This window comes from Paroedura picta, chromosome 5 (genome assembly GCF_049243985.1).
Source record: "Paroedura picta isolate Pp20150507F chromosome 5, Ppicta_v3.0, whole genome shotgun sequence".
NCBI classification, from domain to species: domain Eukaryota; kingdom Metazoa; phylum Chordata; class Lepidosauria; order Squamata; family Gekkonidae; genus Paroedura; species Paroedura picta.
In genome coordinates, this window is record NC_135373.1 from 87,080,188 (window position 1) to 87,095,184 (window position 14,997).

At 43.8% G+C, this 14,997-nt stretch overlaps 1 protein-coding gene across 1 annotated transcript in view; it reads right to left on the minus strand.

Annotated features, from left to right (window-relative positions):
- The window catches only part of PAWR (pro-apoptotic WT1 regulator), a 76,186-nt gene that overhangs the window by 14,020 nt on the left and 47,169 nt on the right, over window positions 1-14,997 (minus strand). Inside the window, exon 4 of the mRNA XM_077338896.1 lies at window positions 10,422-10,456. Coding sequence (XP_077195011.1) covers window positions 10,422-10,456 — 35 coding nt within the window. The remainder of the gene's footprint in view (window positions 1-10,421; window positions 10,457-14,997) is intronic.

Below are 14,997 nucleotides of genomic sequence, written 5' to 3' on the forward strand. Positions count from 1 at the left end.
AGCTCATCTGCAGAGTATAAAGATCAGCTCCCCAGGCAGAAAGGGCTACTTTGGACAGGGTTGTGGTAGAGAAGAAACACTTAAGGCCTCCTACACAGGTTGTTGTTGAATTGAAAGTCTTGAGGCCTACTGCACAGGGTTGTTGTGCAGATTAAACAGGAGACAAAAGAACCAGTTTTGTCTGCAGAATAATGCTGTGGAGTGGCCTCAAATCTGCAGAGAGTTGCAAAGAGGAAAGACACATGGCTTGGCTGTGTCTAACCCCCGGCTAGAGAAGTATTGTAAGTGAGAAGGGACTTTTCTGTTGCCTCCCTGTCAGCCAAATGTTTGGCAGAAGGGGAAAGTTCCCCACCCTCAAAAGAAGAAGAAGAAGAAGAGTTGGTTCTTATATGCCGCTTTTCCCTATCCGAAGGAGGCTCAAAGCGGCTTACAGTCGCCTTCCCATTCCTCTCCCCACAACAGACACCCTGTGGGGTGGGTGAGGCTGAGAGAGCCCTGATATCACTGCCCGGTCAGAACAGCTTTATCAGTGCCGTGGCGAGCCCAAGGTCACCCAGCTGGCTGCATGTGGGGGAGCGGGGAATCGAACCCGGCATGCCAGATTAGAAGTCCGCACTCCTAACCACTACACCAAACTGGCCCTCAGGCTCCCCTGCGTTGGAAATGGCTCCCACCCCTCAGTCAAGGCCTGTCAGAGGCTCCTTCGCAGCAGGCCTGAAGGGAGGTGGAGAAGGGTGCGCACTCACCAGCCTCCTGCCAGCTCTATCAGGGTTCTGAGGCAAAATTACAGTTGGACATGACAATTAGGACAGGCGTGAGGCGAAAATGGCTGGCACAGCCTGTCCAAGCCTCTGTTCTCATCCCTCTTGGCAGCCCTGCTGACCTCCTCTCCCTGTGGTGGTCAGGAGCAGACTGGCAGCCATGTCTCCAGATTGCCCCTGGCTGGGCTGACTGGATGGAACTCTGGTCTGTCCTAGTGAGGGCCCAATCAAAAGGCACTTCGCGCCTTCCGATTGGTCCCTCCACTTGTCAGTCCGGGGCCAAGGGGCCAATCTAGGAGTTTTGATCCCGGACTCAGCCCACCCCAGCACCCCTTACTATTAAGAGGGACATATTCTATTAACAAGCTGTAGAATTATAGGGTAATTTTTGAGGACCTATATGTGACCCTTAAATTGAATTATGCTTGATTTTATTGAGGGGGAAATCTTCATGTATTTCTACCTGAAAGCATATCTGTAGATATTAAATAGTCCATTTTAAATCAAAGAGATAATACATAAACTTGGTACAATGCAGCTGGTTCATGTAAATAAACAGCACTGGGCTACAATAGATGGGATTCTTCCAGGGCATGATGACACAATTGTAAGGAATTTTCTAGCCTAATACTATTACCATATTTGGCACTGCTTAATCTACCATGACTTACATTAAAAAAACTATTTAAAAACAGGATATGCATGTTCCAACACCAAGTTCATATTTTAACTCCCTAAAACCAGCTCAATTCATACTGCAGGAAAGACCCATTCAATTAGTAACAGCACAAAGAAAGTATATTTTGTCTTTTCACTTCACATGCTAACCCTTTTTGTGCAGAGAAACATTCCTGGCTTTTTTCTATAGTCTCAGCTTGTATCCATGAATACAATTCTGAAGGAATAGAAAGCAAATCCAACAGAAAATGGCCAGCAAATACTTATATTTCATTTCATATACAGGAAATAAGTTTGAAAGACTGGCAATAAATTGGGAGAAATTCAGATTAAGAAGCCATTTTTAATTGTTTGTCCAGTTACATGGGCACAAAACTCAAGTTAACATTGACTGAATTACACAGATGTTATTTAAAATCTAAAGATGATCTGAAAAGACTGGGTGGTCTAAAATCTTTTGAATTTGCTATATTAATACTATTAAAATGGCATGTTTGCCTGCTCTCTTTGTTCTTGTCTGTGATTCTCCCACTATTTGTTGTATGAAAGGGCAAGAGTCCAGTAGCACCTTAAAAACTAGAGTCCAGTAGCACCTTAAAAACTAACAAAATTTGTGGCAGGGGTACAGGTTTTCATGAACCACTGTGATTCACAGAAGCTCATACCTTGCCACAACTTTTGCTTGTCTCAAAGGTGCTACTGGACTCTTGCTCTTCTCTAGCTACAGCAGAGTAGCACGGCCACCTATCTTGATCTATCACTACTGGTTGACTAGTATAATTAAAAGTTGAGAGAAAACACTGACTGTGTTCATAAAATACCTCTACTTATGCAAAAACGTATATACTGGGGATTTTACACACACCTTGACTCTCTACGTAGAAACATAGAGCAGCTTCTTCAGAACTGTCTATGTGCTTAGGGTTTATGATGCAAGCACTTAAGGATGACTACATCTTGAATTAAAAGGCAAGGCAATACAATGTCATGCTGATCGCAAAAGGATTAATGAGGGAAGGACTGTGGTTCAGTGACTGTCAGAAGTTCCCAGATTCAATCCCTGACACTTCCAGTTGAAATGACCAGGGAGAAGGTGAGACCCTGGAGAGCAGCTACCAGTTGAGGAAACAGTACTGACCTTGATAGGCCAAGGCTATGATTCAGTATAAGGCAGCTTCTAACATGCATGTTCATTGTTACTTGTTTGTTTATTTAAAACACTTATTAACCACTTTTCTACCTTGTGGCACTCATGGCAGACTACAAAAACAAACAAACAAAAACAAAATGAAAGTCCAGTGGTAACTTAAAGATTAACATTTATTGCAATATGAGCATGTCTGAAACCATATTGGAAATTCTTATGGAAGTTTATACTGTGAGTTTTTAAGTATAAATTCTCAATGTTAAGGTGGAAAACAAAGGAGTTGATGTAGAAAGATTAAGAATGAACCCCATCATAAATCAACAGATATCACTGTAAATGTGAAAAGCTGGAATTCTAATTTTTGTATAGCTCCATGGAGTGCATTAACTAACTTCCCAACTCAGGGTTGGGAAATATCTGGAAATTTGGAGCATCGAATCTGAGGAGGGCAGAGTTTGGGGAGGGACATCAATGAGATGTAACACCATACAGTCCACCTTTCAGGCCAGGCATTTTCTCCAGGTGAGCTATCTTTTTTACCTGGAGGATGAATTGTAATAGCAGAAGATCTTCAGTCATTGCCTACAGATTGGCAACCCTACTCTAGATGATATCATAATGATGACCACTAGTTTAAATGGCTTCTTAAAAGATTAGACAAAGTTTTTTCTATAACAGTCACAACAGCTAAACTGAATTGCCACACACAGTCATAGCTAAACAATGCCATGCAGATGCTGGTGGCCTTGTTTCTGGACCAATAAGAGTATCTGATTGGCCAGCTACTGTTGGACCTTGCCAATCCTTATACTTACTGGTCTCTTATTGAGATCAGCTGGATGACAGAATGTAAATCTAACCCAAAAGACCAAGTACTTGCTTATTTCCAAAACCATAACAGTAATCATTTTCAGAGAACTGACTAATACTGCTAAAAATAGAGAAGAGGGCAAATAATAACAAGAACAAAGCAGAGGAGGGGAAGCCCTTATTTATGATGCTAAACTTTTGAAGAATGACATCTTTTTCAGAGGTGGCCCATAAAGGTCTTTGGAAAATCTTTCCTAGCATCATCAAACATATTATGTGTGAGATGTGAGATGGTAAGGTAAAATAAAATAGTTATAGATAACTATTAGGCATAGGAGGTGGGTCAGAGGTTCAACTGGCTCAGGCAAGGTTATCTGCTAGTCTGTAGCTGTTCAACATGTACTGAGAGGCAAATTGTTCAGATTCAGGGATGAATAAATAGTTTTGTAGGGGAAGATGGTACTTCCGTCAGGTGATCCTGCTTGGCAAATGACTGCAGGATGGTGCTGAGATAAGGTCTGCCGGCAAGCCAATCAATATGCAGACAGAAATTCTAGGCTTACCTATAGCTATTGTCTGATCCATTAGTTTATGGTATTTTCCTTCTATCCTCAGCCTAAAAAGCTTCATTAGTTAGCATTTATAACAAGCTGTGTTTACAATATAGTGCCCACAAGGTTAATATGAAATTAAAACCTGCCTACAAATTTTGATTAAAAGGGTACTTGTTGAAATCCAGCACTGATGTCTCCAAACATGGAAAAAGAAAGGCAATACTGAATATTTGCAAATATTTATGAAGTAGCTAACATTCGGTCCATCCCCCACCTGAATTTGGATGCAGCTTTAGAGCTGTTGATGGCTATCCCCGGTTGCCTCTCTGGTTTTGACCATCAACCACTGGTCATTATCTGGACTAATGTGGGAGGGCCGAAGCATGGAAGGAGGGTTGTTTTTTAAAAAAATATCTTGAATTGTATACTGCCATTTTTATGTTAGAAATTTTGGATGTTAATATTGGGGTGTTTTTATGGGAGATTTGTTTTATGTTTTTATATTAATTCTGTGAACCGCCATGAGCTAGCTTGCTGAGAATGGTGGTCTATCTTTAAATAGGACAGGGTCCTATTAAATAAAAGAGTAAGGCCACCTGGGGAGGAGTTAGGGCGGGCCCTGTCCAGGATAAAAACTCAGAGGGCCCAATCAGGAGCCGCGAAGCAGCTTCTGATTGGGCCCTCCGAGTGTCCATCCAGGGCCAAGCAGCCAATGGGGAGGTGCGCAAAGTGCCTTCCTATTGGCCCCTCACCAGGACAGACCAAAATTCCATTCACCCAGCCCAGTCTGGCTGCCAGTCTGCTCCTGACCACCAAAGGGAGAGGAGGTCAATAGTGCTGCCAAGGGGGATGAGAACAGAGGCTTGGACAGGCTGCACCAGCCTTTTTGCCTCAAGGCTGTCCTAACTGCCATGTCCAACTGTAAATTGCCTCAGAACCCTGACAGAGCTGGCAGGAGGCTGCAGAGTGCTCCCCCTCCCCCTCCCCCCCTTCAGGCCTGCTGCGAAGGAACCTCTGACAGGCCCTGACTGAGGGAAGGAGGCATTTCCAAGAGCAACGCAGGGGAGCCTGAGGGCCTTCCTTTTGAGGAGGGGACTTTCCCCTTCTGCCAAACAGCTGCCTGACAGGGAGGCCACAGAAAAGCCCCTTCTCACTTAAAATACTGCTCTGGCCGGGGGTTAGACACAGCCAAGCCATGTGTCTTTCTTCTTTGCAACTCTCTGCAGATTTGAGGCCACTGCACAGCGTTATTCTGCAGAGGAAACTGGCTCTTTTGTCTCCTGTTTCATCTGCACAACAACCCTGTGCAGTAGGCCTCAAGTCTTTCAATTCAACAACAACCTGGGTGGGAAGCCTTAAATGTTTCTTCTCTACCACAACCCTCCCCAAAGTAGCCCTTTCTGCCTCGGTAGCTGATCTTTATACTCTGCAGGTGAGCTGTAATTCCAGGAGCTCTCCAGGCCACACCTGTAGGTTGGCTACCCCTGGGTTGGAAATATTCCTGGAGGTTTGGAGGTGGGACTTCAAAATCGTACAATGCCTCAGAGTCCAGCCTTCAAATGAGCCATTTTTGCCTGCAGTTGGTAGGGAGTGGTGCAGGAGTGTCCCTCCTGGCCTATGGGTTCTGGGGCGCAGACAGGCAGACCAGCATCAGTCCTGTGAGTATGGAAAGTGCAGGAAGATCTAAATAAATATTTACAGCCTGAAACTAAATAGAGAACAAGTAAATGTCTGGAGACACATCGTAACTGAAATAGTAACTGGCAAATAACCTTTGCCTGGAAAATAAAAAAACAGTATAAAAAACCTTACTAAGGTCAAGACTGCTGTGCACAGACAGTCTTCCTCTTAGGGTTGCCAGCTTCCCTGTGAGGCTCGCTACCCCACCTCCTTCATGGGGAGTCTGCTATGGGGAGAGAAGGGGAAGACGATTGGAAAATGCTTTGAGACACCTGAGGCCTGCTGGGTCACTGCGGCCCATTCCCAGTTCTCTCAGATCTCTCATAACCCTACATGCCTCACAGGTTGACTATTGTGGAGATACAAATGGAAAAGGTGTTTGTAAACCGCTTTGAGACTCCTTTGGGTAGTAAGCAATAGGGTACAAAAATCCGTTCTTCTAAGGAGCAACCATGAAAGAAGCATGTGGGCACATAACATTTTACCAACAGTGAATATATGGGAGACAGAAGGAACAGGGGGGACACCTGTGTACTGTGACTACCCTATGTGTATTAGGGCAGAGGGGCATTTCGGTGAATGTGGCCTAATTCACATAAGAAGGGAAATGACGCAGAACTGGGGGGAATTGGTTGCCATGTAATCTTCCCCTAAGAAGAGTCTCCAGTCTGATTTTCCCTTCACATATCTGAGGACATTGCTCTGGAAAGCTCATCTGTAACCACTATGCCACAATTCCCAAAGGTCAGTCCTCTCCCACACTCAACGAACATTCCACACCACAGGTTCTTGACACCCATATCTCCACACCCATGGCCTCATTTGCCACCATGCCACCACAACCTCCCACACAACACACATGACAACCCCATGCCCTTACAGACTGGACAACTCCTCCCCTTCTTCTTCCCACTGCCAAGCTCTAGCGCCCGTTGTATTCTTGGAGACAACGGGCTTTGCCCCTAGTAAGTCTAATAAATGAATAAATGAATAAAATACTGAGAACAGAAATAGTGCCCTGGTTTAACTGTTCCTAGATTTATTTATTATATTTATATACCGCCCTCCCTGAAGGCTCAGGGCGGTTCACATATAACAGAATACTGATAACTTATATTAATAAAAATGAAGTGAAACAACAAGCAACATGGAATGGTAGAAAAATGTGGGAAACATTGAATTAACACATACTGATAGCCAGTGGGTTGGGCAGAATTATGGTGGGTGCCATAGGAGGGAGGGCTCAGGAGGAGGGCCTTTGGGATGCTTGATAACCTGTGATGATCAGGTTGAGTGAAGATATCAATTACTAAAATTTTGCTTTGATATTTTATTTCTTGATGTATTGTAAACAGCCATGAGCCTGCTAGTCCAGGAGTGACGGGTAGTAAATCAAATAAGAAATAAATAATAAATATTTGTTTTACAAATAAAAAGTTCTGTTTGAATTAGGCTACAAAATTATATAGGCCTGATGAATGTTTCTCCAAATATATAAAACTGGTTATCCAAAATATGGAAATCCTGTTTTTGTAGATGTATGGAAGACCAAAGTGGCATTTTAATGAAAGCCACAAGAATGAAGGTAACAGGGCTTACCAAAGGCTGTTTCTGTTGTACCTGGGAGCGTCCAAGCGCAGCTTCTGAGGCTCATGGGGTTTTTAAGCTGAAGCAAAGAAAAAATCTTACCTGCTCCAACTCTATGGGGGAAATGAACCAGCTGCAGGCAGAGCCTACATGCAAAGGCTGTGCCCACAGCTAATCTGGGCAAGAGGAGAGCTTAATGCTGGATTCAAAATAGCAGTGTGAAACTCTGGCATAATGCATCCATTTTTACAGTCAACTGTGCAACAGTTCAAATGTGAGTTGCAGCTCAGCTGTTGGGAGTGTGATTGCTGGGCTGCAGAGGGCCTTGGCAAGATTTCCCTCCATTTAGGGATTAGGAAAAAGATGGTAGAAAGATGGGATACTAATGGCAAATAGTGCAGGAATGTGTGAATGACATTTGTATACAAATCCATCCTGTTCATTGCTTCTTGCACAGCAGGGCCAGCTATTACCAACATCATTTGAAACCAGCCAAACATACAAGTATAACTTTCAAAATACCAATCCAACGTCTTGTTCCTACTAGCAGGCATTAACTCATGAAAACCCAGGACAGGTATTTTGCAAGTTTTCCCTGTTTCCTTGGATGTAACAACCAAATTCCATCTTAAACTCTCCAGAGGTGGAAAGGGAGAATATTGTCACATCATCTGCAACTTTAAATAACTAATTAAACTGACAGCATTCATGAAGATTCATCCTGTAAAAGTTGGTTGTCATGGCTGAAAAAGGAAAAACAACTGTGTTTGGCAGTGGAAGAAAAAGATCCTGTTATCTGTCCAGACACTTAAAAATGCTGGCCACAAATAACTGCACCAAAGTGCAGACAGTTTAGATTATTTTTTAATCCTAGCAGACATTTTTAGTAGTCCTTTTAAGAGATATTTCTGGCTTTGGGGAGTAAGAATGTTTTTATCATAGGTGGTAGAAAGTGCTGTCAAGTTGCAGCTGACTTAGGCAACCCTCGTAGGGTTTCCAAGGCAAGAGACAAACTGCGGTGGTTTGCCACTGGGTGCCTCTGTGTAGCGACCCCAGTCTCCCAGCCAAGCACTAACCATAGTTGACACTGCTTAGCTTCTAAGACCTTATGAGACAAGGCTAGCCTAGGCTATCCAATTCAGGGCCATATCATAGGAAGTTACACACTTTCCCCCGTTTCAACTTCCATCAAGCTCCTTGTCCCGCAGGTTCAATTCCACCAGCCACTGTTCAGAAAACCAAAACAACAACAACAACAAAAGCTAAGCAAGATGCCAAAAGAAGGTAGAAAAATGCCTAGCATGGTATGAATATGGTAAATATAATTCCCAAGGCTTTCTCCATGGTGATTTGGAATTAGGAGGATAATTTCTGATTTGTGTAAATCTCTTGAGAGATAGAAATACCGAAGTTGGGATATCTCCTGACCTGTTGGTGGCAGAGAAAACTAATCCTACTGGGGAAGGGAATTAAACAGGAGACACAAACTCCTAATTGAACATCCTTCTGCTCCTGAGCTTGTGATCATTACAGTAACCCCAAGTCCATAGTTTGTTTTGGTTGTGGACATCCATCTATTACAGAAACCCCCATCTTAGACCAGTTCTCCTTCTCCTGCCTCAAACCACATGATATTGGACACTTCTCTTCAGGACAGGCAACAGATTATTTTCCTTATTTTCCCTTTAGTTCTCCCTCCAACAATTAGGCAGCATCTAAGGGCAACATAGCTAGGACTGTGCTATTGTATTGCAGTGTTATTTCACACTTTTGCTCACTCTTGGATTTTATATTATAGCTCTATATTCTGATAAGGAAAACATACCTGTTTAAGATCATATATCTGTCTCCTCTATCTAAGGGTATTTTTCTAAGGATCCATGTACACCAGTGGTCCCCAACCTTTCTGAGGCTGGGGACTGGCAGGGCATCGGGACGCGCCTGTGCGGACCACGCCCGCGGGTCACGCCTGCGCATCGGGCCGCGCCCCACCGGCCACGCCCACGCATCGGGCTGTGCCTGTGGGACGCGCCCGCATGGGCCACGCATGCGCGATGCGCGGCCTGGCCCTGATTCCCTCTCCCCGCCCTCCCGCAGTAAGAAGCTTCCCGGGCCGCAAGCTTGCGGCCTGGGAAGTTTTTTACTGCGGGGGGAGCGGGGAGCGGGGAGAGGGAGCCACGGCCCAGCGCCATGGCCTTCGCGGCCCGGCAGCGGGCCGCGTCCTGCAGGATGGGGACCACTGATGTATACAACAGACTGAAATGTTTCAAGATAATTACCCCAGAAAACAAAGTTGGCTACCAGTACCTGTTTTTTCTTTTTTTAATTTATTTTTAATTAAATAACACGCAATCAACACAGTCCCCAACAAAAAACAAACAAAACAAAGCCCAACTCTGTAGCTTCATCAATCTTTTGATACCTTTAAGCAATGTCCATTTCATATATTACATTACATCTATTAATCCAGTGGTCCCCAACCTGCGGGCCGCGGCCGGGTGCCGGGCCGCGAAGACCATGGCGCCGGGCCGCGGCTCCCTCTCCCCGCCCCCCTGCAGTAAAAAACTTCCCAGGCCGCAAGCTTGCAGCCCGGGAAGCTTCTTACTGCGGGAGGGCGGGGAGAGGGAATCAGGGCCGTGCCGTGCATCGCACATGTGCGGTCCGTGGGCGCAGCCCGATGCGCGGGCGCGGCCTGATGCCCTGCCGGTCCCCAGCCTCAGAAAGGTTGGGGACCACTGTATTAATCATAATTCAAGCCCCAAGTTACAATATTAATTCATATACCTTACAGTCTGAAAATTTCCTTACGTAATTTGCCAAATCAAATTATATTGAAATCTTTATTCTTTTTCTCCCCTTGAATTACTTTAATGTTATTTGTTAATTTTTCCAAAATCATAAAATGCCTTATTTTCTTTCGCCAATTATCTAATTAAATGTTCTCTGCATTTTTCCAGTTAGGAGCAATTATCATTCTGGCTGCTACAATCAAAAAGTTCACCAATGTTTTCTGCTTAATTGAGCATTTTCATTCAGAAATAAATTGAGGAGAACCAAGCTAGACACAGCAGTATAGACCACAATGTTTAGTCATTTATTCAAGTAAGTTTGTGAACTATTTTGTACACTGCAACCCCATTAGCATATTATATTACATACTCACTTTAAAGTACATAACTAAATGATATATTTAGAAGTGCTTACCTTTTATATCTGTTTGAAATGGTCCTAGAGTTTTCCTGTTAAAAAAAATTAAAACATTTACTGTATTTTGTAAGAACTATCCACATATCAATTGCAAGACCATCCTTATCCATAGTTCCCCTATATATCTGTGAAACAGCCTTGGGGTGGTGGAACGTGTCCATCTGTCCAAGTTGGAATAGAGCCAATCAGGGTGCAGCCCGCAAAGCTGGCTGCACCCTGATTGGCCCTGCCTCCACAGCTCCCACCCTCTGTCCCTGGACTCTAGCCTCTTTGCTCTCAGAAGCACCTCAGTGCCTGGAGCCAGCAGTAGGTAAGGGGAGAGGGCCCTGGGCAAAGGGTTGTGGTGGAGGGCCTGCTAACGAGGGCCTCTTGGCCGGCTAGGCTGGGCCTGCTAAGGAGCTGGCCAGCCCCCACCTGCCCCACTTGATCCGGCTGTGAGCTGTGTCCCAAAGCCACCTTACGCTGCCTGGCTGGGGGCCAGGGGAGGGAACCCTTTCAAGGCCTATTCTTAGGAACGGGCTTTGAAGCTAGTAAGACCATAATACTGAAGTATTGTGAAGTTGCACATGCACCTGGAATAGGTCTAACAATCCTATTTGCCAATCCACAGTATTAAGATATCATTTCTGAAAAGAGCAAAATAGTTAAGACACCTTGGTGAGTAAGCTTTTGAGATTTTAATATTCAGGAAGAGTGAGTATTAGTTCTCCAGATTAGAGAATACTGTTCTTAACCACTATATCAAACTGGCTCTCTAACTACACCATGCTGGCTGGAGTTCACACTGTCTCATACTAAACAACTAAATATTTATTTATGTATTAATTTATAGTCCACCTTTGTCACTCAGATTCAAGGTAAATTACACAGAGGAACTCAATACAGTCAACGGTATAGGATGCTCAATGAACAAGAAAATACACTGAAATCTGAAATACACTGAAGCACTATGTGAATAGTAACATGTGTTACACAAAGCCAAAAATAAGAAAGTACAATCCTACTTATAACATCATACAGTATGAACTGTATAGAGTAGCATTGTTCATGATTGCTAACCTTTACCTATATTTTACGAACCATTTTGTTACAGTACAGCCCTACTGCATATGTTTCTTAAAAGCCCCCTTAAATAATTCAGTATATACAGCAGCAAAGAACAGCTACCTGATCACAATCTGCAGGAAAGGTTTAAACAATAGAAACATATCTGTGCAAGTCTATGTATATAGTCACCAGAAATCTTCTGTAAGCCACTGAGACAATATAATGATCAAAAGAAGGCTGGGCATAGACAGACCTACCACCTGCTTTGGTGAAAACATCTGCTAACTCTTATGGCTGGACTGAGTACCTACTGATTATATTAAATATCAAATAGTTTGCTTCCTCTCTTTGTTTCCACATTTACACTAACTCTCACTCCAATTTATACAACTGCTGACAGCTCAGGAAGTTGAAACACACTAATTTTGGGGTTCAATCAGTTGAAAAACACATAGGAATGCAATGCTCTCTCAACCCCAAACACAGTTTCTTTCTTTGGTTCCTTCTTCAGGGCTGCAGCAAGGATAAAACAGAGGAGGAATAAATCACATGCTACCATAAGATGCTTGGCTGATTGGTGAGATTAAAAGTCAATATTTTTTTAATGACTATTAGTCCTATATGGTTGACAACCACTCTTCTAACACACTTGTAACAGTCTCACAAATATCCAGTTATATCAGGCACTGTGGCCCTTTGGACAACCTGGAACAAAATCACCTTGAATCATGAGGAAAGTTGGGGTGCGAACATTTTAATCAATAAATAAAGTAAGCCTACATCTGAAAAGCAAGAATGTCTTTTTCTTGGCTTGGTCATTTTTTTCATTTTTAAACTTCTTTAAGCAGCAGCAGACCATGCAATTTGCAGCCGCTTGTTTGGAACAAACTTTTGACAATTAGCATGCATCTACAAAGCTCTGGAGAAACTGGTGTCAGGCAGCTTTTCAGCTCTGTTTACTAATGGGAGCCCATACCAATACATCACATCTCTGCATTCCCACACAATTAAATAGTCACTGGAGGCTTTTAGACACTAAATTAGTTTTACATACTGCCTTTCACATTGCTGGAATTGTTCTATTTAATGTCTTTGAATTGGCAGCACACAGCAGCTCCCAAAATACACAGTTGGATTTAATGAAGGTTTGTGAATAAAACTGAACCACACTTTGTTGCCTCTTTGGATTTCAACATGATTCCGATTTAGGTTAAAGGCTAAGCTGAAAGTAAGCAGTAACAGCTTTGACAAACCAACCAAATTTGAGTCATTTCCCTCTTGGGAAAATTCTCTAGGAATGGGGCAATTATAGCCTAAGGCTGAATTTAAGATTCTCATTGAGAGGAGTATCTCCCTGGGAAAATTTTTTAAAATGACACAAAATGACCAGTGCCAAAAAATCATGTATTTCACTTTGGTTTAAGTGAATCCTAGGAGAGAGAAAGCTTGGGACCATGGCAGAGGATCAACTCTAGAAAATCCATGACAGAAGGATACATCCACAACAACTGAATGAATCCCTATGCACATCAAATGACACATCAAGTCACTCAACAGGCCCAGTCAGCATTCAAAATAGAAATGCATGTTTCTACATATGCATTTGCATGCACACTAGCTGCACACGTGGAAACCTTCTTCTACACATGGATCTCTTTCATTGAATTTGGGGTGATTTCCTTTTAAAGAAAAAAGCAGGGACAGTATATACAAATAGGGAACTATGAAGTTCATGGATACAGCAATCAAGAAGTCGTCTATTGCAAATCACTGTTTTCATGAAGAATTTATAAAGAGGAGCTGGTTTTGTGTCATAATTAAGCAAATCGGTTGCTTCCTAATCCATGAAGCCAGATAAAGTACTGGGAGCTTTGAATAAGAAGTTTGGGATCAGTGACAGACAGGATAAGACAGAATAAACTGAACCTCAGTTTAGAAGACACAGAAATATGACAGTGGATATTCTATTTTAGGAGTTGGTTATTTTCCTGGATTGGAAAAAGTTACATCTCTTCATCTAAGACCAGTGACAGTGCTGAGCATGGCTACAGGTGTCTACAGTTTAGGCTACAGGTTGAGGAATGTTGAAAGATCCCGTAGGGCCCGCAGCTCTCCCGGGAGCTCATTCCACCAGGTCGGGGCCAGGACCGAAAAGGCCCTGGCCCTGGTCGAGGCCAGGCGTGCTTCCCTAGGGCCGGGAACGACCAACAGGTTTTCACCCGCAGAGCGCAAGACCCTGCGAGGGGCATAGGGCGATAGGCGGTCCCTCAGGTATGTGGGTCCCAACTCGCGTAAAGCCTTGAAGGTTAGAACCAGAACCTTGAACCGGATCCGGGCAGCAATTGGCAACCCAATGTCTGGGTTCTTAAGGGGAGTTTTATTGGGGATTTTATTCAGACTGTTGTAAACAGCCATGAGCCACTTGAGAGTGGTGGGTAATAAATTAAAGTAGTAAGAATAAGAATAATAAATATATGGAAGTATTCCACATAGGTTTTCGAAATAACTAAATCCAGTTCCAAGAGATGTAACTATATTCATTTAGGGAAACAATAACAATTGATAAAATAAATTTTAGTTGATCCATCATCTATCAATAGCTACATATAAGTGTCATCTTAGAAATGAGAGAAGTGAAATTAATGCAACAGCTTCTATGCATAATTTGAAGAAAAGGCTGCATTTTATATTTTTATCATTACATGTCACAGAAGATCCAAAAAACCCCAGAGTACAAACAAGCATGTCTTTCACTCTCAGTTGCACCATTCAAAATTTGGCTTTGCCAATAAAAAGTGGCTCCAATTAGACAAGTTCGTGATTATTTTACCAATTAAAGTTTGCAATCCTAATGTCACATAACAGTTAAACTATGAACAAGTCATTGAGCCTGCTAAGGCACATCCAACCTTATCCATGGTACCTCTAAATCAGGGGTAGTCAAACTGCGGCCCTCCAGATGTCTATGGACTACAATTCCCAGAAGCCCCTGCCAGCGAAAGCTGGCAGGGGCTTCTGGGAATTGTAGTCCATGGACATCTGGAGGGCCGCAGTTTGACTACCCCTGCTCTAAATATTTGTGAAGAACCTTGGTGGGAGGAGCATATCTGGCCCCCGGAGAGTGTCTGGACTAGATTTCTGGCCCAATCAGGGAGTGGCAAGCAAAGCTGGCCGCACCCTAACTTGGCCACCCCCTACAGGAACTGCCCTCCCTACCTGGCCACTTGCCTCTCCGCCACCCAGGCCACAGATGAGCCTGGCTGCCGGGGACAACATGTCTGTGGCACCCCGTCGCTCCACCTGGGTAGTGGCACCAGCGGACAGCCTGAGCCACCAGTGGCCACAACGGCAGAGAGGAGCCACCGCTGCATGCCATGGTGGAGGCAGCATCGGTGGTGATGAGGCGGCAGCTGTGGTGTCACCTGAGAGCACAGGAAAGAGGCAGCTCCCTGGGCAGTGGTGCCACCCAAGACACCAGAGAGGGTGCACCATCAGCCAGCCCGAAGTTCGCCTACCCCAAGCCTGA